The sequence below is a fragment of the Mustela putorius genome, unplaced genomic scaffold (genome assembly GCF_011764305.1).
Source record: "Mustela putorius furo isolate JIRA1106 unplaced genomic scaffold, ASM1176430v1.1 tig00000580_pilon_pilon_pilon, whole genome shotgun sequence".
Lineage (NCBI taxonomy): Eukaryota > Metazoa > Chordata > Mammalia > Carnivora > Mustelidae > Mustela > Mustela putorius.
In genome coordinates this window covers 171213-196080 of record NW_025421423.1, presented here as the reverse complement: position 1 = coordinate 196080, position 24868 = coordinate 171213, and the positions used below count along the sequence as shown (strand labels likewise).

At 37.6% G+C, this 24868-nt stretch overlaps 1 protein-coding gene across 2 annotated transcripts in view; it reads right to left on the bottom strand.

Moving 5' to 3' along the window:
• The window catches only part of LOC101673740 (phospholipid-transporting ATPase FetA-like), a 115506-nt gene that overhangs the window by 72178 nt on the left and 18460 nt on the right, over window positions 1–24868 (bottom strand). For both annotated transcript variants that reach the window (XM_004747511.3, XM_045081556.1), the window contains one exon: window positions 14330–14407. In XM_004747511.3, the coding sequence (XP_004747568.2) occupies window positions 14330–14407 (78 nt within the window). The remainder of the gene's footprint in view (window positions 1–14329; window positions 14408–24868) is intronic.

Sequence of the window (24868 nt, the reverse complement as noted above, 5' to 3'; positions counted from 1 at the left end):
AGGCTTTAACCCACTGAGCCACCCGTGCACCCCCACAGACTGCATCTTTAAAATATCTGGAGTTTATCCAACGAATAATATTTCCATCTAAGGAATGGTAAGTAGAATACCTAAATGACATAGAAGAGAGTCATAACAAGAAAGCCAGAACCTGTAGTCCTGCAGAATAAACAGTAATTCATTTGTTTTCTCATCATCATTTCATTATGTTTCAGATTAAGTCTATCCACTGCTATGTCTCATGGTTTACATTTAACTCACTTATTTATTTATAATACTGTAGTCTTCTCCCTCTAAACAAAGAGATACTTAAAGGTAGAGACCCTATCTTTCCTTTTTTTTTTTTTTTCTTTAAATCTCTGTATCCTACTACTTAGTTCAGCATTAGGCCTTGGATTTAATGAAGATTCACTGAATGAATAAGCATACAAGTAGATGTTTAAAAATGCTTTGTTAAATGGTGGCCATATTTCTGTCTAAACCCCTCCAATGGAGGATAATTGCCTCCTGCTTGTGGGAGTTTCTATAGAGTCACAGAACAGCTGGGCTGGAAGAGAAACCTCAGCTAATTCTTTGTTGACCTTTCTTTCTCTCTTTCTTTCTTTCTAAAGATTTTATTTACTTATTTATTTATTTGAGAGAGACAGAGATAACAAGAGAAAGCATTTTTTTAAAGTTTTTATTTATTTATTTGAGAGAGAGTGACAGAGATAGTGAAAGAAAGCATGAGTGGCGAGGAAAGGGAGAAGTCAGCTCCCCACTGAGCAGGGAGCCCTGCTTGATCAGGGCTTGATCCTAGGACCCTGGGATCATGATGTGAGCCAAAGTCAGAGGCTTAATCAACTGAGCCATCCAGATGCCCCCTTTGTTGATCTTTCTATGCCAAGGTCAGCAAACAGGAGGATATTCAGCATGGTTGGAGAGGGTGGATAGAGCGTAATATCAAAAAGAACCTGGATGGGAGGAGTCAAGATGGCGGAGAAGTAGCAGGCTGAGACTACATCAGGTAGCAAGAGATCAGCTAGATAGCTTATCAAACCATTGCAAAGACCTACAAATCCAACGGGAGATCAAAGAGAAGAACAGCAATTCTAGAAACAGAAAATCGACCACTTTCTGAAAGGTAGGACTGGTGGAGAAGTGAATCCAAAGTGATGGGAAGACAGACCACAGGGGGCGGGGCTGGCTACTGGGAAACAGCAGAGTAACGGAGCACAAAATCAGGACTTTTAAAAGTCTGATCCACTGATGGACATAGCTCCAGAGGCTAAACTGTGGTGAAGCCCACGTGGGGCCAGTGTGGCCCTAGGTCCCACAGGGTCACAGAAGGATCAGAGGTGTCTGAGTGTCGCAGAGCTCTTAGGTATTAGGCTGGGGAAGTCGGCTACAGAGACAGAGCCGAGGAGTGAGCTCTCAGCTCGGCATTCCCTTGAACTGGTCGCAGGCTGGGTGAGCTTGGAGCATGGCCAGAGGCCAGGGAGATGGGAGTGATTGGGTTCTTTTCTCTGAGGGCGCACTGAGGAGTGGGGCCCCGAGCTCTCGGCTCCTCTGGTCTGGAGACTGGGAGGCTGCCATTTTCAATTCCGTACTCCGGAATTCTACGGAAAGCTTTCAGGGGACAAAAGCTCCCGAAAGTGAACCTGAGCAGATTATTTAGCCCAGCCCCTGGTAAGAGCGGTGCAATTCCGCCTCGGGCAAAGAAACTTGAGAATCACTACAACAGGCCCCTCTCCCAAATCAACAAGAAATCCAGCTAAGACAAAGTTCACCTACCAAGGACAGCAGCAGAATTCCAGTGGAGGAGAAAGCAAAGCACAGAACTCATGGCTTTCTCCTCATGATTCTTTAGTCTTGTGGTTAATTTAATTTTTTTTAATTTAATTTTTTTTTCTTCTGCTAATTTTTTAAACTTTTATCCTTTTCTTTTTTAATGTTTTTAACTTGTTTATCTAATATATATATTTTTTTCTTTTTTATATTTTTTCTTTATTTGTTTTCTTTTTTAAATTTTTTTCCTTTTTTTTTTTCTTTCTGAACTTCTTTTTATCCCCTTTCTCCCTCCCACAATTTAGGGTCTCTTCTGATTTGGTTAAAGCGCATTTTCCTGGGGTCTTTGCCACCCTTTCAGTATTTTATTTGCTCCTTCATATACTCTTTTTTTTTAAAAGATTTTATTTATTTATTTGACAGAGAGAGATCACAAGTTGATGGAGAGGCAGGCAGAGAGAGAGAGGGAAGCAGGTTCCCTGCTGAGCAGAGAGCCTGATGCGGGACTCGATCCCAGGACCCTGAGATCATGACCTGAGCCGAAGGCAGCGGCTTAACCCACTGAGCCACCCAGGTGCCCCTCCTTCATATACTCTTATCTGGACAAAATGACAAGGTGGAAAAACTCACCACAAAAAAAAAGAACAAGAGGCGGTACCGAAGGCTAGGGACCTAATCAATACAGACACTGGTAATATGTAAGATCTAGAGTTCAGAATGATGATTCTCAAGGTTCTAGCCAGGCTCGAAAAAGGCATGGAAGATATTAGAGAAACCCTCTTTGGAGAGATAAAAGCCCTTTCTGGAGAAATAAAAGAACTAAAATCTAACCAAGTTGAAATCTAAAAAGCTATTAATGAGGTGCAATAAAAAATGGAGGCTCTCACTGCTAGGATAAATGAGGCAAACAAAGAATTAGTGATATAAAAGACCAAATGACAGAGAATAAAGAAGCTGAGCAAAAGAGGGACAAACAGCTACTGGACCACGAGGGGAGAATTTGAGAGATAAGTGACACCATAAGACGAAACAACAATAATAGTAAAATTTACAAGTCTTAGCGACGAAGAGAAAATCCTGAAAGCAGCCCAGGAAAAGAAGTCTGTAACATACAATGGTAAAAATATTAGATTGGCGGCGGACTTATCCACAGAGACCTGGCAGGCCAGAAAGAACTGGCATGATATATTCAGAGCACTAAATGAGAAAAACATGCAGCCAAGAATACTATATCCAGTTATGCTATTATTGAAAATAGAAGGAAAGATAAAAAGCTTCCAGGACAAACAAAAACTGAAAGAGTTTGCAAACACCAAACAAGCTATACAGGAAATATTGAAAGGGGTCCTCTAAGCAAAGAGAGACCCTAAAAGTAGTAGATCAGAAAGGAACAGAGACAATATACAGTAACAGTCACCTTACAGGCAATACAATGGCACTAAATTCATATCTCTCAATAGTTACCCTGAATGATAATGGGCTAAATGCCCCAATCAAAAGATACAACATATCAGAATGGAGAAAAAAACAAAACCCATCAATATGTTGCCTACAAGAAACTCATTTTAGACCCGAAGACACTTCCAGATTTAAAGTGAGGGGGTGGAAAACAATTTACCATGCTAATGGACATCAGAAGAAAGCTGGGGTGGCAATCCTTATATCAGATCAATTAGATTTTAAGCCAAAGACTACAATAAGAGATGAGGAAGGACACTATATCATACTCAAAAAGTCTGTCCAACAAGAAGATCTAACAATTTTAAGTATCTATGCCCCTAATGTGGGAGCAGCCAACTATATAAACCAATTAATAACAAAATTAAAGAAACACATCAACAATAATACAATAATAGTAGGGGACTTTAACACTCCCCTCACTGAAATGGACAGATCATCCAAGCAAAAGATCAGCAAGGAAATAAAGGCCTTAAATGACACACTGGACCAGATGGACATCACAGATATATTCAGAACATTTCATCCCAAAGCAACATAATACACATTCTTCTCTAGTGCACATGGAACATTCTCCAGAATAGAACACATCCTGGGTCATAAATCAGGTCTCAACCAGTATCAAAAGATTGGGGTCATTCCCTGCATATTTTCAGACCACAATGCTCTGAAGCTAGAACTCAATCACAAGAGGAAATTTGGAAAGAACACAAATACATGGAGACTAAACAGCATCCTTCTAAAGAATGAATGCATCAACCAGGAAATTAAAGAAGATTTGAAAAAATTCATGGAAACAAATGATAATGAAAACACAATGGTTCAAAATCTGTGGGACACAACAAAGGCAGTCCTGAGAGGAAAATATATAGCGGTACAAGCTTTTCTCAAGAAACAAGAAAGGTCTCAGGTATACAACCTAACCCTACACCTAAAGGAGCTGGAGAAAGAACAAGAAAGAAAGCCTAAACCCAGCAGGAGAAGAGAAATCATAAAGATCAGAGCAGAAATCAATGAAATAGAAACCAAAAAAATAAAAACCACAATAGAACAAATCAACGAAACTAGGAGCTGGTTCTTTGAAAGAATTAATAAGATTGATAAACCCCTGGCCAGACTTATAAAAAAGAAGAGAGAAAGGACCTAAATAAAGTCATGAATGAAAGATAAAAAATCACAACCAACACCAAAGAAATACAAACAATTATAAGAACATATTATGAGCAAAAATACGCCAGCAAATTTGACAATCTGGAATAAATGGATGAATTCCTAGAGACATATAAACTACCACAACTGAACCAGAAAGAAATAGAAAACCTGAACAGACCCATAATAGTAAGGAGATTGAAATAGTCACCAAAAATCTCCAAACAAACAAAAGCCCAGGGCCAGATGGCTTCCCGGGGGAATTCTACCAAACATTTAAAGAAGAAATAATTCCTATTCTCCTGAAACTGTTCCAAAATATAGAAATAGAAGGAAAACTTCCAAACTCATTTTATAAGGCCAGCATCACCTTGATCCCAAAACCAGACAAAGATCCCATCAAAGAAGAGAATTACAGACCAATATCCTTAATGAACACAGATGTGAAAATTCTCACCAAAATACTAGCCAAAAGGATTCAACAGTACATTAAAAGGATTATTCACCATGACCAAGTGGGATTTATTCCAGGGCTGCAAGGTTGGTTCAACATCCGCAAATCAATCAATGTGATACAACACATTAATAAAAGAAAGAACAAGAGCCATACAATATTCTCAATAGATGCTGAAAAAGCATTTGACAAAGTACAGCATCCCTTCCTGATCAAAACTCTTCAAAGTATAGGGATAGAGGGCACATACCTCTATTATCAAAGCCATCTATGAAAAACCACTGCAAATATCATTCTCAATGGAGAAAAACTGAAAGCTTTTCCACTAAAGTCAGGAACATGTCAGGGATGTATGTCCATTATCACCACTGCAATTCAACATAGTATTAGAAGTCCTAGCCTCAGCAATCAGACAACAAAAAGAAATTAAAGGCATCCAAATAGGCAAAGAAGAAGTCAAACTATCACTCTTTGCAGATGATATGATACTATAAGTGAAAACCCAAAAGACTCCACTTCAAAACTGCTAGAACTTGTACAGGAATTTAGTAAAGTGTCAGGATATAAACTCAATGCACAGAAATCAGTTGCATTTCTCTACACCAACAACAAGACAGAAGAAAGAGAAATTAAGGCGTCAATCCCATTTACAATTGCACCTAAACCCATAAGATACCTAGGAATAAACCTAACCAAAGACGCTAAGAACCTATACTCAGAAAATTATAAAGTACTCATGAAAGAAATCGAGGAAGACACAAAGAAATGGAAAAATGTTCTATGCTCCTGGATTGGAAGAACAAATATTGTGAAAATGTCTATGCTACCTAAAGCAATCTACACATTTAATGCAATCCCTATCAAAATCCCACCCATTTTTTTTCAAAGAAATGGAACAAATAATCCTAAAATTTATATGGAACCAGAAAAGACATCGAATAGCCAAAGGAATATTGAAAAAGAAAGCCAAAGTTGGTGGCATCACAATTCCGGACTTCAAGCTCCATTACAAAGCTGTCATCATCATCAAGACAGCATGGTACTGACACAAAAACAGACACATAGATCAATGGAACTGAATAGAGAGCCCAGAAATAGATCCTCAACTCTATGGTCAACTAATCTTCGACAAAGCAGGAAAGACTGTCCAATGGAAAAAAGACAGCCTCTTCAATAAATGGTGTTGGGAAAACTGGATGGCTACATGCAGAAAAATGAAATTGGACCATTTCCTTACACCACGCATGAAAATAGACTCAAAACGGATGAAGGACCTCAATGTGAGAAAGGAATCCATCAAAATCCTTGAGAAGAACACAGGCAGCAATCTATTCGACCTCAGCCACAGCAACGTCTTCCTAGGAACATCGCCAAAGGCAAGGGAAGCAAGGGCAAAAATGAACTATTGGGATTTCATCAAGATCAAAAGCTTTTGCGCAGCAAAGGAAACAGTTAACAAAACCAAAAGACAACTGACAGAATGGGAGAAGGTATTTGCAAACGACATATCAGATAAAGGGCTAGCATCCAAAATCTATAAAGAACCTAGCAAAGTCAACACCCAAAGAACAAATAATCCAATCAAGAAATGGGCAGAAGACATGAGCATACATTTCTACAAAGAAGACATCCAGATGGCCAAGAGACACATGAAAAAGTGCTCCACATCACTCGGCATCAGGGATATACAAATCAAAACCACAGTGAGATATCAACTCACACCAGTCAGAACGGCTAAAATTAACAAGTCAGGAAATGACAGATGCTGGCGAGGATGCAGAGAAAGGGGAACCCTCCTACACTGTTGGTGGGAATGCAAGCAGGTGCAACCACTCTGGAAAAAAGCATTGAGGTTCCTCAAAATGTTGAAAATAGAACTTCCCTATGACCCAGCAATTGCACTGCTGGGTATTTACCCTAAAGATACAAACATAGTGATCTGAAGGGGCACGTGCACCCGAATGTTTATAGCAGCAATGTCTACAATAGCCAAACTATGGAAAGAACCTAGATGTCCATCAACAGATGAATGGATAAAGAAGATGTGGTATATACATACAATGGAAACTATGCAGCCATCAAAAGAAATGAAATCTTGCCATTTGCGACGACGTGGATGGAACTAGAGGGTATCATGCTTAGTGAAATAAGTCAAGTGGAGAAAGACAACTATCATATGATCTCCCTGATATGAGGTAGTGCAGATGCAATGTGGGGGGTTAGGGGGGTAGGAGAAGAATAAATGAAACAAGATGGGATCGGGAGGGAGACAAATCATAAGTGACTCTTAATCTCACAAAACAAACAGAGTTGCTGGGGGGAGAGGGGTCGGGAGAGGGAGGTGGGGTTATGGACACTGGGGACGGTATGTGTTATGGTGAGTGCTGTGAAGTGTGTTAACCTGGTGATTCACAGACCTGTACCCCTCAGCAATATAAAAATACATTATATGTTTATTAAAAAATAAAAAAATAAAGATAAAAAAAGAGAGAATGAAAAGATTAAAAAAAAAAGAGGGGGAAAAAAAAGAACCTGTAGACTTATTCATTCCATAACAGGAAACTTGTATTTCCTGAATAAATCATGGGAATAAAAGGCACAGCATCAGGAATATAGCCAATAATATTTTAATAGCGATATATTGATGTATCAGGATAGATGCAAGCCTACACTTGTGGTAAACACAGCATAATGCATAAACTTGTCCAATCACTATGTTGTGCACCTGAAGCTAATGCAATATTATGTGTCAACTATACTCAAATTAAAAAGAAAGAAAGTAAAATAAATAAATAAATAAAGAGGTAAAAATGTTGAGAACATGAAAGGCAGGGAGAAATAGAGACGTTTCACACTTTAGGAGGCTGAAGATATAATAGGAGCATGTGTTACTGGAAGGGATAGTGTGCCAGAAAGGAAGAAGAGACATTGTTAGGGAAGTTAGTGAAATTTAAAAGGAGGGGACACGGCGGGGGCGGTATAAGAGTCTATTAACCGAATGATAGTTTTGTATTAATGCTGCTTTCCTGACTTGGAGTGTTACATGTTAGCCAAAATAGCAAAGTGTCCTGGATGAGGAGAAATATATATTCAAGTATTTAGGGGTGATGAGATATCATGGATGCAACTTGTTCTCAAAAGTATTAAAAAATGGGGTGCATGGGTGGCTCGGACAGTTAAGCAGCTGCCTTTGGCTGTGGTCATGATCCCAGAGTGCTGAGATCCAGCCCCACATCAGGCTCCCTGATCAGCAGGGAGTCTGCTTCTCCCTCTCCCCTTTCCACACCCTCCCCTGTCTCATGCTCTTTCTCTCTCAAATAAATAAAATCTTTTAAAAAATTCTCAGAAAACAACTAATTATTATATATGTAACAGATATGTTATATATAAATATAATATATATGGTATGTACACACATATATGCAGATGAAGCAAATGTGTTAAGATATTAGCAATTAGAATTCTGGGTGAGAAGATTATGGATAGTCTTTGTGCTATACTTGTAATCTTTTGAAAGTTAAAAAATAAAATCAAATTTATTTTCAACTAAAAGAAAAGAATCTGGAGAGGAAGCTCACTAAAGTCTTGAATGTTATGAGAGCTACTATAGCTCTTCTGTTATCTCTGCCTCTGTCTATGCTCCCCATAGCTTCACTAACTCTCCTGTCCAAGTTGAGTGCAAATAAGAGTAGAATTACTCAAAGGACAACCAAAATAGTAATAAAAGAAAATAAAATAGTACTAAAACAAATAGAAAATCAAAATAGTAATAAAAGCAAACAAAACAAAACAAAGCACCCACCAAATCCCAATTTAGTAATAGGGTACCACAGAAGATCAGTCAGTTGGCACAGTTCAAGACATGATCAAAACTAAAGCGGGGGCAGGGGGGTGTGCTCCTGGGTGACTCAGTTGTTTAGGCATGTGACTCTTGATTTCAGCTCAGGTCATGATCTCAGGGTCATGACATCAAGCCCCATGCTGGGCCCTGTAATCATCAGGGAGTCTGCTTAAAATTCTCTCCCTTTCCCTCTGCCCCTTCCCCTACTTATCCTCTCTCAATCTCTAAAATAAATAAATAAATCTTAAAAAAAAAACCCAAAAATCCAAACCCAAACCTAAAAAAACAAAACTAAAGTTCCTATCCACTATTTCTGTTGGAAATCTTGGGTTTCTTCCCTCTCAAGGGAGAAGCTGAAAGGAATATCCTTCATATCACTCCACATAGATGAAAGTTGGGAGTGGTGCTTTGCCATTCTGACATCATTTGGAAAGTAGAGCCAATGACTTTTTATCAATGTGGTAAAGGTAAAACTGATCATGTTTGATTGAACTGCTAGATATCACTTTCAGAGTTTCCCAGTCATATAAGCTTCCTTGGGATAGGAGATGAGAGGTTGGGAAACTTATAATCAAGTCCATCACTTAGAAACAAAATGCCATTCACACAAAGCTGGATCTATTAGTAAAATCCTTGTGATACTAAAGAAGTGATTTCACTCCAAGAGATTCAAAACTTAATTCCCTTTATGATTGCCAGGTTTAGCAAATAAAGATACAAAACCAAAGTATGTCCTAAATATTTATATGGGACATTTTAATACTAAAAATATATTATTTATTGAGATGCAAATTTTATTGGGAGTTGTGTACTTTATCGTGCTACCTTGCTCCTGTTACTGGGGTCAGGAAAATTCCCTATGAATTCCCTATGAATTCAACTGTTGCCTTACATTTTCTAAAGAAACATAATTCTAGAAACTAACTCTAAAAACTATAGATGTCTTTTCTATTCTAAATAACTTTATTGAGGGTGCCTGGGTGGCTCAGTGGGTTAAGACTCTGCCTTCAGCTCAGGTCATGATCTCAGGGTCCTGGGATCGAGCCCTGCATCTGGCTCTCTGCTCCGCAGGGAGCCTGCTTCCTCCTCCTCTCTCTCTCTCTCTGCCTGCTTCTCTGCCTACTTGTGATCTCTGTCAAATAAATAAATAATACCTTAAAAAATAAATAACTTTATTGAGATACACATACCATATAATTTACCTATTTATTATTTTTTTATTTTACCTTAGGATTTTATTTCTTTATTTGACAGACAGAGATCACAAGTAGGCAGAGAGGCAGGCAGAGACAGAGAGAGGGGGAAGCAGGCTCCCCACTGAGCAGAGAGCCCAATTCAGGGCTTGACCCCAGGACCCTGGGATCATGATAGCTGAAGGCTGAAGGCGCCACCCAGGCGCCCCACAAGTCACCTATTTAAATAAAATGTACAATTCAATGGTTTGTAGTATGTTCACACAGTTATACAATATGTCTAATTTTTGTGTTTAAATGTGGTATTGTGTAGGATTCTATTTTTTTTTTCAATTTATTTTTTATTTTCAGCATAACAGTATTCATTATTTTTGCACCACACCCAGTGCTCCATGCAATCCGTGCCCTCTATAATACCCACCATCTGGTACCCCGACCTCCCACCCCCTGCCCTTTCAAAACCCCCAGATTGTTTTTCAGAGTCCATAGTCTCTCATGGTTCACCTCCCCTTCCAATATACCCCAACTCCCTTCTCCTCTCTAACTCCCCATGTCCTCCATGCTATTTGTTATGCTCCACAAATAAGTGAAATCATATGATAATTGACCCTCTCTGCTTGACTTATTTCACTTAAAGCTCTGATTAATTTTCTGCTCCAAATGCCACAATATCTATGCCCCTCCTCCTTTCTATTTTTTCCTTTTTCTGTCCTTTCCTTTTAGTTTCTCCAACTTCCCTTCTTTTGTGATTATACTTTCTATCTTTTTTTTTAAAAAATTTTATTTATTTATTTGACACAGAGAGAGGAAGATCACAAGTAGGCAGAGAGGCAGGCAAAGAGAGAGGGGGAAGCAGGCTCCCCACCAAGCAGATAGCCCAATGCGGGGCCCAATCTCAGGACCCTGAGATTATGACCCAAGCCGAAGGCAGAGGCTCAACCCACTGAGCCACCCATGAGCCCCTACACTTTTTCTTTAATGATTTTTCAAATACCCCAAAGTAACACATAAATATATTTTAAATGTAAAATTAGAAATATAAAGAAAAAAAGTTAAGTTTCCTTTCCCCTCTTTCTCCTTTTCCCAAGGAAAGCATCATTAACAGACTGGTATATGCCCTTTGCATCCCTTCCTTTTCAGGGTATTTACATACAAATGCATACATATATACTTTCCAAAACAGAGGAAACTCTGTAGGTACAGTGCCAATTACAATTAAGTATAATCATACAAGATATAACCAAAACAGTAAAGCAAGAATGCAAAATAGGATATAAGAAAGGCTTAAAATGAATTGTAGATTCAAGAAAATTGACATGATATGTTCACACAAAAGCTTATACATGAGTGGTTATTGCAGTATTGTTCATAATAGCTCCAGAGGGAAAACAACCCAAATGTCTATCAACTGGTGAATGGATAAATTGTGGTATATACATACACTGGAATGGTATTCAGCCTTATAAAGGAATGGAGTACTGATACATACTACAACATGAGCCTTGAAAATAGTAAGTGAAAGAAGCCAGTCACAAAAAGCCAAAAAATCAAAATAAATATTTTTATCAAAATAAAATTTTGATTTTATTTATGCCATGTTCAGTATAGGCAAATCAAAAGAGATAGAAAGTGGTTGTTAGAGGCTGGGGAAGGCAGGAATTGGGAGTGACTGCTAATGGGTATGGGGTTTCTTTTGGGAGTGATGAAAATGTTCTAAAATTAAATTATGGTCACGTGGTACAATTCCATTAATATATTTTAAAAGTCACTAAATTGGGGGCACTTGGGTGGCTCAGTGGGTTAAACCCTCTGCCTTCGGCTCAGGTCATGATCTCAGGGTCCTGGGATCGAGCTCTGCATCGGGCTCTCTGCTCATCAGGGAGCCTGCTTCCCCCTCTCTCTCTGCCTGCCTCTCTGCCTACTTACGATCTGTCAAATAAATACAATTTTTTTTTAAAAAATCACTAAATTCTATGCTTTAAAAGGATAATTCAATGGCATGTAAGTTATATCTCAGTAAGGCTATTATTTTTAAAGACTGCAGAAGCTAAGCACTGTAAGTAATCAAGATGGAAAGACAATGCAGGGGAGGGGGTGGGGGAGGTTGGTGGCTGGAATTGCCAGAGAAGGCTTCATGGAGATAAACTTGCACTAAATCTAAAAGATGAATATAGGTTCAATATAAATATAGGAGACAGGTACATGGGCAGGAAGAAGAACCTAATGAAAAGTTTGGCACTGAGACCGGACAAGTTGTATGATAGTACAGAAGTAAGAAGAGTCTGAAGGAGGCAGGAAACAAGCCTATTAAGTCAGGGCTTTAATGTTAGGCTGATGACCTTAAAATTATTAGTAGCTGACAAGGAATCCCAGAAAGACTTTGAGCAGGGAAAAACATGATAAAATTGGAATTTCAGAATATTAAGATGGCGGATTTACAGAGGAAGAGATTGCAGACATAACAATGATTTAAGAGATTACTGTTTAATAGTCAACTTTCAAAATGATGACAGGCTGAACTAAGAAAGTGGTAAAAAATAGAAAGGAGAAGGTAGATAAGCAAGACACTAGAACCAGTCAATATTCATTCTATGTACTGTAAGTTTTCCAACCAGAATAGGTTGATAGCCTAGAAAAGGACAGAAGCCAAATTACTGGGTTTGCCACCGTTATTTTGTTGACTCAAGCTAAAAGGCCAACATCTTGGATGGATCAATATTAATCGCTCACCACTCAAAACAGCACAAGCAATAACTCTAATGTAGTAGGTAGGATTTGCCTACTTAAAGGGGTTTAGACCAGGAAAAGTGGTTTCAATTATTTTTCACTGGTAAAACTTTGGACTTTTGAAATAACCCCATTTATAAATGTTCAAGTTCTTAATTATCTTCCTGAGCAACAACAACAAAAGCATCAAAGCTCCTATAGATTAGATTTTTTTTTTTACATATTTACCTAGTGTTTACCATGTACCAGATAACTGTCCTAAGTGCTTTACAAATATTACTTCATTCAATCCTCACAACACATGAGATAACACACTGTTATTAGCCTGATTTCATAGATGAAATACTGTAGCATGGAGAAATGAAGAGATTTGCCCAAGATAACAGTATGTGGCAGAACTAGGATTGAGGCCTAAACAGTATGGCTCCAGAATCCATGCTCTTAACCACTATACCCCCATATGATCTTTACTTCACAGCACTTATTATACATATAATTTGTTATTTCTCTGTGCTATTATTTGATGTGTTATTACTTAATTAATGGCTGTCCTTCACTAAACCATAATTTCCATAAGAGCAGGGATTCTATCTAGTTTTGTTGCCATTGTATTGCCGGCATGTACCACAGTGGCTGGCATTCATTTGATGATCAATAAATATTTGTTGAGTCAGTAAACCAGTCTTTATTGATGACTGCCACTTGTTCTTTTGCATTGAATTTACTGTTCCCTCAAGTATTCTCTCCCATATTTTCTGTTCATAAGAAGATGTAGGAGAAATTGATCAGTTAACTTGTTTTCTCTAGCCTTCTTTCCTCTAGCAGTTCTGACGGTAGGAAAGGACTCCCTGGTTTTTCCCTCAGTTGGGATATCCCTGACTTCCTCTTCCTGGAACTAAAGCCTGTGCCCTTGGGATGGAATTCTTCTTTATGGAACTACGTGCTCTTGAAATAAGTTCCCTCCAGGAATCAGACAACTGCACAATGACAGAAAGTAAAGAAGTTTAGAGTGACCTGAAATCAGTAACCTAATTTCATTATCTGCACCTTCTTCATTCCTCAAAAGGAAGCTAAATATAGAACTACATTCTGGCTTGCTCTTTCAAAACTTTATGTCAGAAAAAAACCTTTTCATGTCAGTCAGTTCTAAATATAGAACTACATTCTGGCTTCCTTTTTGAAAATTTTATGTCAGAAAAATTTTTTTTCTCATGTCAGGCTTAGGCATGATTACTCCAGCTCCCTTTAGTACTTGGATGCACCACAGGAAAGCATGGAAATGGTATGGAAATCTTAATATCATAGCCGATCTATTTGCTCCATCCACAAAGAGTCTGCAAAGGAGGACCTTATGTGTTTTAGCAACTTTTCACACTGACCACTTCTTTTTAGCAGGAGGCAGTTGTGAAGGATGAGGAGAGGAAAAGGAACACAGACCTTTCTGGTGAATTTCCAAATAAAAGTACAATATAAAATAAAAATAGATAAAAATACAAAAGAGACTGGAATTACTCACATCAGAATTCTCAGATAACCAAACAGAGGAGCTTGTACTTGTAAGGACAAAGTACTTACTTCTGCAAAGTATATTTCCTTTCCTGGTCAGTTGCTTGGTAGATTGGTGTGGTCTGATTGATAGACTGGCCAGTCAGTTTTGTCTGTCATATGTATATTAGCACGTGTACTCATGCATGCAGTAATAATGACACAGAGACTTAGATATTTACTAAGTTCACCTACCTTCACTTTGTCTGTCTTCACTTTGGCTTTCAACTAGAGACATTGCAGAATAGTACCAACTATAATTCCATGGAATTTCTGTAAAGGAAATAAAGATTCAGTATAAGAATTTCTCATGCCAATACCATTTCACTTAAACATGTGCTTAAGAAATTTGGAACTTGTTCTCTGAAATCCAAAATAATCTACCTCTAAAATACATATGCTAAATTTTAGAATTCATTTCATATGTCCTCATCTTAAAGCTATATTTTCAAAGTTTGGCAAACAGATTCCACTTTCTGGCAATCAAGTCTAGACTGATGACTACATTTTGTCAGAAAAATTATCTGTAACAGAGCATTGGAAACAGGCAAAAGAATTATTGGGTGTCTCTTAGTACAGTTTTTTTTTTAATATATTTTTTTAATTTTTTATAAACATATATTTTTATCCCCAGGGGTACAGGTCTGTGAATCACCAGGTTTACACACTTCACAGCACTCACCAAAACACATACCCTCCCCAATGTCCATAATACCACCCCCTTCTCCCAAACCCCCTCCCCCCAGCAACCCTCAGTTTGTTTTGTGAGATTAAGAGTCACTTATGGTTTGTCTCCCTCCCAATCCCATCTTCTTTCATTTATTCTTCTCGTACCCACTTAAGCCCCCATGTTGCATCACCACTTCCTCATATCAGGGAATGTTTTTTTTTTTTAAGATTTTACTTATTTGAGAGAGAGTGAGAAACAGCACGAGAGGGGAAGGGACCAGAGAGGGAAGCAGGCTCCCTACCAAGCCGGGAGCCCGATGAGGGACTCAATTCCAGGACTTTGGGATTATGATTCAAGCCAAAGGCAGTTGCCCAAACAACTGAGCCACCCAGGCATCCCTCTTAGTGCAGTTCTTGATTGACATCTTAAATTTTCTATTGATGGGACTATTCTATAACTCTGTAGGCAGAGCTTAATGTGTAGATTTCTATCCCATAGAGATACAAATATTTTTTGTTTGATGAAAAAGGTAACTCCAAAGGTTATGACTTGTGTACTTTAGTACTTCAGTTAGTTTTATGTATAATTCAGAAATCTTAACTTTTCTTTATTATATTTCCTGTAAATACTTAGCTCCTACATTTTCATTTGAACTGGTCTTAACTTATTTCTGATTACATCATTAATTAATGAATTACAAAATATTTGACACCTGCTCATTATATTTATATGAGTCATGTTTTTTAACCAGTTGAAAATTATACTTTATGAAACCCCATGAGTTTGCTATACAGGAAAAACTCTTCTTTCTCTTTATCCTTAACCACACCGAGAAAAGGCCAATAAAGTACATTTATTTTAATCTTTAATTAAGTTTGTTTATAATTGTTCTAATATGGTATATAAGATATTAACACAAAAATACAGTGTGTGAAGAGTATATGGAAATTCTCTAGAATTTCTCTAGAAATTCTCTAGAAAAGAGTATATGGAACTAGTATACATATATACTATTAAATCTATTTAGTTTCTTACAGGTCTCACAAGTCACTAAGTGTGGATAAGCCAAAACTAGAAAAATTTATAGGTATTTTCATCTTAATCATCTCCCAAGATGGGAGAAAATTTATAAATTTAGGGAAATGTAAAGTCTAAATAAAAGGATATTTCCAGCCAAGATCAGGAGAAGCAAAACAAAACAAAACACACAAAAACAACACACACACAGCTAGCTGGAAAACTGTGATTTGGAATAACAATTTATCTTTCAGTTCTGCTCTGTGTGAGGCCCAAGTGACCTCATTAAGGATAAAATTCAGATTTCAGTAATCTAGGCAGAGTTGCAGCAAATAACTCAAATAGGGGCCAGGAAGTTATCAGCAATTAGATGTAAAACAATAGGAAATGAAGTGCTGGGTACTGTGACAAACTGGAGAGTGCATGCTTCCTATGAAAGTGTCCAAATGAAAAAGAAAGAAAATTAAATACTGTGCAGGCCAAACAAGATTATTTGTACTTGTTGGCTACAAGGTTTGTATCCCAACCTACTGTCTGTTTCTTCTGTCAATAGAATCTGTGTTTTCCTGTCTAATATTAGCAGTTCTAATACCACCATTCTCTAGGCATCCAGTCCTTCTGTAAGTTGCCTACATCTTCACAGTAGGCTTGGGGTTTCTACAGCTGCCAAGAAAGAAGAGCCAAGTGTGGGATGTCCTGAAGTTCTGGCTTCTCTCCATCCCCTGCAGGGCCATCAGCAGCTCTGAGAGAGTAGTCTGGCCAAATCCACACAAGGAGCATAGCTAGAAATGTCAAATGGTTATAAGGCACTTACTGGCTAGCCAGGGGCCCGAGTTACAACTGTTTAGCTAGAATCAGGAACTCACCCAATCTGGTGACATTCTCTGCACGCACATCACATTACATAGCAGCCAAGTGGAAAGTATATTTAAGCTGTTTAACTCAGAGGAGGAAAAGAAAAAAAAAACTTCAGAGGGGAAGAATGTCAGGGAAGGGAGGAAGAAATGGAATTTGGGAGGAAAAAGGGAAGAGAGAGAGAAAAAAAAGAAGAAAAGACAAGAGAAAAGAAAAAGATTAGGAGCTACAGAACCAGATTTAATTTCAGTCTGCTACTAATTAATGATAGTGTGAGCTGGGGCAAGTTATTAACTACTTAGAAATCACAGAGTCTTCCCTCAAATTTCTTCTAGACTGAGATTTTAAAAAAAGAAAGAGGAAATAAATTAGGGAGATACAGGATGTTGAAAGGCCCATGAAAGAATAAATCTGTCAGAGAGATGGAGGGTTGGGGGGTAATTATGTATTATAAACCAAGGACAGCATTAGTTTCTATTACAGGACTGAGAAGAAGAGTTATGAAAGGATTAAGTTAAATAAGGTATGAAAATGTCTGCCACAGTGCTTGATTCAAAGTAGACAATCAATAAATGGTGACTTTTTAAAATTTTAATATACATGCCTGCTAAATTGGTAAAAAGTTTTAAGTCTAATAATACTGTGCCAGAGGAAAAAGTAGAACCAGTGGAACACTTACATAGTGTTGATGGTCTTAAAAACTGAACAAATACTTTGGGAAACAATTTAACTTTTAGAGTTGATGGGGCATTTACCCTACAATCTAGCCAGTCCATTTTATGTATACACCCTAGAGAGACTCTCATAATATGTCATATACAAGGATGTGTATGGTAGCATTCTTCCTAACAGCAAAACTGGAAACCAACCAAATAGCTATTAATGATAGAATAGAGAAGTAACCTGTGGTATGTCCATATAATGGAAAGCTACATAGCAGTGAAAATGAATGAATGACAGGTAAGCACATTAACATGATTAAATCTCAGGAATATAATATTTAGGGGGGAAATTGTAAAAGAATGCATATGATAGTTCACTCACATAAAGTTAAAAATCATGCAAAACTGTATCATTATGGACATATATTTTAAGGTAAACTATAAAGAGAAGCAAGAGAATGAAAAGTATAAAATTCAAGATAAAAATTAGGAGAGGATGGGAAGATGGAAAAGGCACACTGAGCTTCAAGCTACACTTGTGTTCCTGTTATTGTTACTGTTTAAACTTACACATTTATTATAAACTTTACATCTCTTCAACACATAATATTAAAAGAACTAAAAAATTAAAGTTAAATTAAATACCAGAAGAACTAAAGAAGTAAATATACCAGTCATATGAAGTACCCTTCCTCTCTTATTCAGGAGAGTAACTTTTAATTTTTTTAAAAAGATTTTATTTATTTATTTGACAGACAGGGATCACAAGGAGGCAGAGAGAGAGGAAGGGAAGCAGGCTCCTCGCTGAGCAGAGAGCCTGATCCCAGGGATGCTGGGCCCAATCCTAGGACCGTGGAATCATGACCCAAGCTGAAGGAAGAGGCTTTAACCCACTGAACCACCCAGGCGCCCCAGGAGAGTAATTTTTTAATAATCCTTATTGAAAGAAGAGGCCAATTTGGGTCACCACATTTAAAAGAAAAACATTTTATTTTGAGATTATTTCAAACTTCAGAAGAGCTGCAAAAATAGTATAGAGAATTTCCATATACTCTTCACACACTGTATTTTTATATTAATATTTTATATACCATATTAGAATAATTATACACTACGAATCTTAATCTTCATATAATAATATAAACTGAAGCAATACCTGGGTGGCTCAGTCGGTTAAGGATCTGCCTTTGGTTCAGGTCATGATCTCAAGGTCCTGGGATCGAGTCCTGCATTGGGCTCCTTGCTCAGCAGGGAGCCTGCTTCTCCCTCTGCCTGCCTCTCCCCCTGCTTGTGCTTTCTCTCTTTCTCTGACAAATAAATACATGAAATCTTTAAAAAATATATAAACTGAAGTACAGAAATTATTTTTTACCAATTCTTTCCACTAAAGTCCTTTTCTTTTCTTTCTTTCTTTCTTTCTTTTTTTTTTTTTTGCTCCAGGACCCAATCCAGGATCCTACATTGCATTTAGCTGTATGTCTTCTTCAACTTGTGAATGATCCTGATTCTTTACTTGTTTTTCATGATCTTGACACTTTTGAAAGGTACTGACCAATTGTCTTGTAGAGTATACCTCAACTTGGGTTTGTCTGATGTGCCCTTCTCAGTGTATCCTTTCAGGGGATATGTACTGTCATGTGTATTTCTGGTGATAATAACCTAGATTGCTTAAGATGGTGTCTGCCAGAATTCTCCACTGTAAACTTACTATTTTTCCCTTTGTAATTATTTGGGGGTGAGACTCATTACATCTTAAAGAAGGTTGGAAAACACTAGAGATATAAGAAAAGGCATCGAAGAGAAATCCAGGAATAGCACCAGCATCTCTAATACATGGTTATAGGATCTGGGGCACCTGGGTGGCTTAGTTAGTTAAGCATCCAACTTTCGATTTCAGCTCAGGTCATGATCTCGGGGTTGTGTCCATGTCAGGGCCTGAGCTGAGATCAGAGCCTGCTTAACCTTCTCTCTCCCTCTTCCTCTGCTCCCCGCTTCCCACCATTCTCACATGTTTGCTCATGTTCTCCCTCTCTCTCTCTCTCTTAAAAAAAAAAAAAAAGACACGGTTAGAGAATCTAAAACTCTTTTTCATTTAGATATGAGAATGAAAGGTAGAAAAAACAGGTCCCACCTTCAGCTGATAATCTTTAAGCTGCCTAGTCATTGAACTGAATCACATAACATAAAGACAACCTTACTGAAACTTGGGGTTGGGGATGGAGTATTGATCTACCAGTTTCCAGTCTTCCAACTAGCAAAATAGTACAAACCAACTTCAAGTTCCTCCAAGCCTTAACTGTGATTCTGTGCTGCCAGCATCCTGCATCCCCCCTGCCCAGTTATTATACATAAAAAATTAGTAAATTTATTAAATATAAAGGTTGGAGAAAGTCTTTAAGTTTATATTTAGCTCTGTCTGAAAACTACATAAACTATAAAAACACAATGAAGTCTGGCAGTGGCATATTTGTGATACCAGCATAGCTGATGACTCTGAGTACTATATTGTCATAGACTGCATGCATAAAATTCATAATTGGCTCTTAGTGAACAAATCTGTCTTTCAGTGAATACAGTTTTTTATCAACAAAGGAACAAACTTCTGCATGTCAGAATTTGAGGATAGGACTCTCATACAGAAGCAGATGTGCTCATCATCCCCTGACTAAAACTAAGACTTTTATTTCCCCCAGACTGTCATACAAAATCATGAAAGCTTTCAAACTATTCCATTAAGGTTTCCCAGAGTGAACTATTATATCCAACCCACAAATCCCTAGTTACTCCAGAAATCAGGCTCCCCCATTCCAATTTATATCACATGAATCTCACCAAAGCTAACAAAAAAATTTTTTTAAAGCAATAGAAGCACATACACAATTAAAAAGGAAGTTTACCCAAATGCTTTCAAGAAGCACAGTCCAAAACCCACCAGGACTCCACATTCTCCCTTTCTTCTCAGTTATAATCCCCGCTTCATCTCTTTATTTCAATCACAACTACTTTCTGACAGGAAAACACTTCAGGGAAACAAGGATCTTCTTTAATATTCTGGGAGGGGTAGGAGGGTGTTGAAACATATATTTGTCTATGAGACCATTTAGATGACAAAATTTCCTTCTGTTTTCTAACAGGTTCTTGGCTTTGGGAACTTGCTACATTCCTTTGTTGTGGGTTTTCTTTCTTTCTTTTTTTTCTCTTCTGTTTTCTCTAAATAGGGAAAGTGAAGTGAGTCTCAGTACCTTGATTTTTAACCTGCTTCTTCCAAAAGTGATTCATAGACCTTGAATAGCCTTTCAACTAACTTGGATTTGGTTTCAGGTGGTTTAAAACAAAAAAACTAAAGATTAATATAAACTTCAAATACAAAATTGGTAGAAAGAAACCTACAAAATACTATAGTTCCTTAGCTGCTGCTTCTATTTTCAAACTCCAGGTCTTCCTCAGGAGTTATCTGCTTCATCTAGAAGGCAGGTTTTATAAAGCAGTTGTGTGCTACAAAAACCCTCTCTTGTCTGCCTAGAGCTTAAAATTGGGTCTGACCAAATAATCTCCTCGAGCTTGTAATTTTGCAGTCTCACAATGTAAACTCCTTATTAAGTAGTAAAATATGTTTTTGGATCATTTATTTTCCTTTTCTTTTAGTCTATGTAAGTAAGTTAATGTTTACTTAGTCTTAACTGTTTTGCACATAAAGTTAGTTAACAAATGTCTGTTGAATGCAATCTTAGAAAGCAGATGTTATGTTCCTTTTTAAACAAATAAAATTTGTTTTATAACTGGAGTCAAGGGCCAGAAAGAACACTGACTAATGGGGAGTTTGAAAACCTCTGTTCTATTCAAAGCTAGATTCCTAAATTATTTGCACCTAAAGCAAATGACTTTTACCTTCACTTTTCTAGATTTTCTTATCTATAATAATAATCACTTCCCTTTCTCATTCATGAAAAAGAAAAAGTATAGCAGGGGTTTTCAAATGGTGTTATGTAGAGCAGGCAGGTTCCTCTGGGCCTGAAATACAGTTAAGGGTAGAGAAGAGCAAGGAGGAAGTAGAGGGCATTTCCTTTCTCTCAACTTGAATAACTCTACATTTATCTGGTATTTTCCTTTATTTTAAGTTAAAAAAAAACCAGTTTCACCTGCTCAAAAGAAGGTTGGAAAATAACCTGGAAACTTCTGGGATAAGTGTTTGAGTAAGTTAAAATGTGTAATTGTAGATGAAACTCAACCTCCAACTAGGGCAAGCACAGTTCAAGGTCCCTTCATAGCCTTTTCTGATGTACCTAAGCCCAGCGTCTATGTGGCCTTGACACCGATTCCCAACAAAAGCTGGAGTTACTAAGAACTATCTGAAGACATTTGCTTCCTTACCAGTCTTTTCTGTCCCATGGCCAGCACATAGTTCATTAAGATACTTGGGCTTTTCTTTATTCTCATGACAATTCATTTCCCTCATTTTTCTTCCCCTACTTCTTTGATTGCTTTGCAATGTGTTGTAGCAGTTAGGCTGACCTAAATTTAAACCCTGGAGCCAACACTTATTAATTATGTGACCTTGGGGTAATGAGATAATCACTCTGAACTTTAGTCTTTCATCTCTCACATGAAGATAATTGCTTCACCTTAGTTGCAAAGACTATATTAAGTATATCAAGCATTTTCTACAGTGCCTTGAACATGGGCTATTCCCCAAAGCATTATTCTCCTCTCTGATGTCTGTGTGTGCTTTTTTGAATCATGATATCAAATCCTCTCTCTGCATCTCTATACCAGGCTCCTAAAACCATCTTTAGTCCCAAATCCATATTGTTAGACATTTCCTCTTAGGAAATGAATCACATAACATAAAGACAGTCATTGTCTTTACATAAAGACAATGTAAAGACATGTAAAGACATGTAAAGACAATGACTGAAGACATAAAAGAATCACATAACATAAAAGACATAAAAGAGAAACATAACATAAAGACAGTCATTGTCTTTACATAAAGACATGTCTTTATGTGACATGTGATTTATGTTATGTGATTTATATTATGAATCACATAATATAAAGACAATGATTGACAATTAGAATATGATTATCAAGATAATCATGTTCCAAAATGATATTTCTTACTTTCCTGATTTTAACATATCTGTTCTTCTGTCTTACTATTCTAACTTGTTCATGAAATCTAAGAATCACCTTCAGTTCCCCATATGATTACCTGCCAGATCCTATATATTCTATCTGAGGACCTCTTGAAGGTATTACTTCCTTTCTAATCCTGCTACTATCATCTCAGATTCCTTTTACTTTCCTTCTGGATTCAATATCCTGTTATCTGCTTCTGACTTTAATAAACTATCCGCTGTCACCTTAAAGCAGAACACTGATCATGTCTTCTTCCTGAGCAGGTCAAAACCTGCAGTGGCTCCTCATGGATTACAGAATGAAGTCCAGATATCAGCCGCACAGTCAAGATGCTCTCATTTGAACCCTAACTATTCTTTCATCTTTCTTTTCCACTATTTACCTTTATTGAAATTGGCTTATGTACAATTCCCTAAATACAGCCCAGACTTTCCTGCCTCTATGCCACTACTCACACTGTCCCTTCGAAGGGTAATGCCCTTGCTCTGTATCAGTAAAAATCTTTCAAAGGTTATCTTAACAAAGGCAAGCTCAAATTCCATGAATCCATGTAGTTTCTCCCTTTCTCTGATCCAGAAATAATTCCCCCACTTCTCCCAACTGCTATCTTATTTCATTGATATAATTCTAATAATTTGTTTTTCCTTATGTTATAATTATTTCTTGAATTGTATCTCCTCTATCAGATTGACTGGTGTGAACATGTCTAATTAATTTCTGTGTCTTCTAGAACCCTTGCACAGAGCCTGGCTTCCAAGTAGGGGATTGGCTGAACTTGGAAAAAAAAAAAAGAATGAAGGCAAGCAGTAGGTAAAATTATTAAGAATATTAGCCTTTCTGAAAAATACAAGTTATAAGATGTCTCTTGTGATAACTTCATCAAGACAAGTGCTATAAAGCATACAAACACTTTGTCAGGTGATGTTTAAAATCAGCTCTGGGATCTGTACATCTCTTAGTTAAAATCAATCCAAATTAACTTAGCTTAATTATTGTAGCTGCCTTACTTTATTACACATGTGGCAGCCTTGAAGTGGAGAGGGTCTGCAACTCACAGAATCCAAAATCATAAGTCGTGAGGAATTTTCTGGGCCCCACATGTCAGTTTTCTGCTAGTGATCTGTGCTCTACTACTCTACTTTACGGCAGAAGGCAGAATTTTCCTAATGCTACCAGGTCAACAAGCTGTGGGAGTTGAAGACACTCCAGTATTAATTAGGTTCCCTGCTCTCATGTCCCCAGGAAATGCTGGCTTTGAGACTAAACTAGGAACATACCTGGATCATAGTGCCAAATGGGGTTGTCAAGTGGTTTTCTCATATCATAAGGGGTTTTATTGGATCTAAGCAGAATCATTGAATGACCAGGGTGAACTAAATTAAACTAAGCCCAGGTAAAAATAATTACTTTCAGAATTGCTCTCTACTTCCACCAGTAATGTCTGTGCTGGGAGCCACCCTGGATCCTGGAGAGCCTCTCAGAGTTACTCTGATGCTGGAAATTACAGAATTTCACAACTAAAAAGGGACTGGGAGATACCTAATTCATCCTTCCATCCAGAGCAGTCATTCCTTGTGTTTAGCAACCCTGACTAAGTCCCATAAATACTTCCAGTATAGAAGAAATCACTCTCTCAAGATGGTCTCTACATTTTCAGACAGCTCTACCTATAAATTCCTTTATTCATTAAATTTCTCCTGAGTCCTATAAGCCCTGGAGGCAAGCAAGAGCCAAAAGAAAGCCTCCGTAAGTTCTATCTTTATCTCTTCCCAGCTGGTGAATACTGAGATAAACACCCAGTCCTTGAGTGTGCTACTTAATATAGTATCATACTCATCTTCCAGCATATGATAATTGTGGTAACCAAACAGGTGTTCAGGGTCCTGATCCCTAAAATCTGTCTGATCTACTTATTTACTGAATAAGCAGCAGCCAATAAAATGATTTATGAGCACTTTACTAGTTTCTCAGCATAGATCTAGGACACTTTGGCTTTGCTGCTTAAATGCACTCCACTCCAAGCTTATCCAACTTCAAATCCTTTTAGGGATTTCAATTTTCCAATTTATCTTTAGAGATTTCCAACATAACTACTGGTATTCACTCTACATATTTTCCTTCTATTCCAACAATTCCAAATCACATGATATCACCCAGATAACGTTGTCTAAAGCAAGGGTAACAGTTCTGACAAAAGATTGAGCAGGTGGGCAACTCCACCTAACAGAAAATCACGACAATCCCTGAATTTCAATAACTACTGATGGGTTATGCTTAGTGGTTAGTTTTATAGTTGATCTCAAGAAGCTGTGTTATGTTTGATAGGGAAGCTATAGTACCCGAAAAAGGTATATACAGAATTGGGAAACCAGATTTTAAACATACTCACCA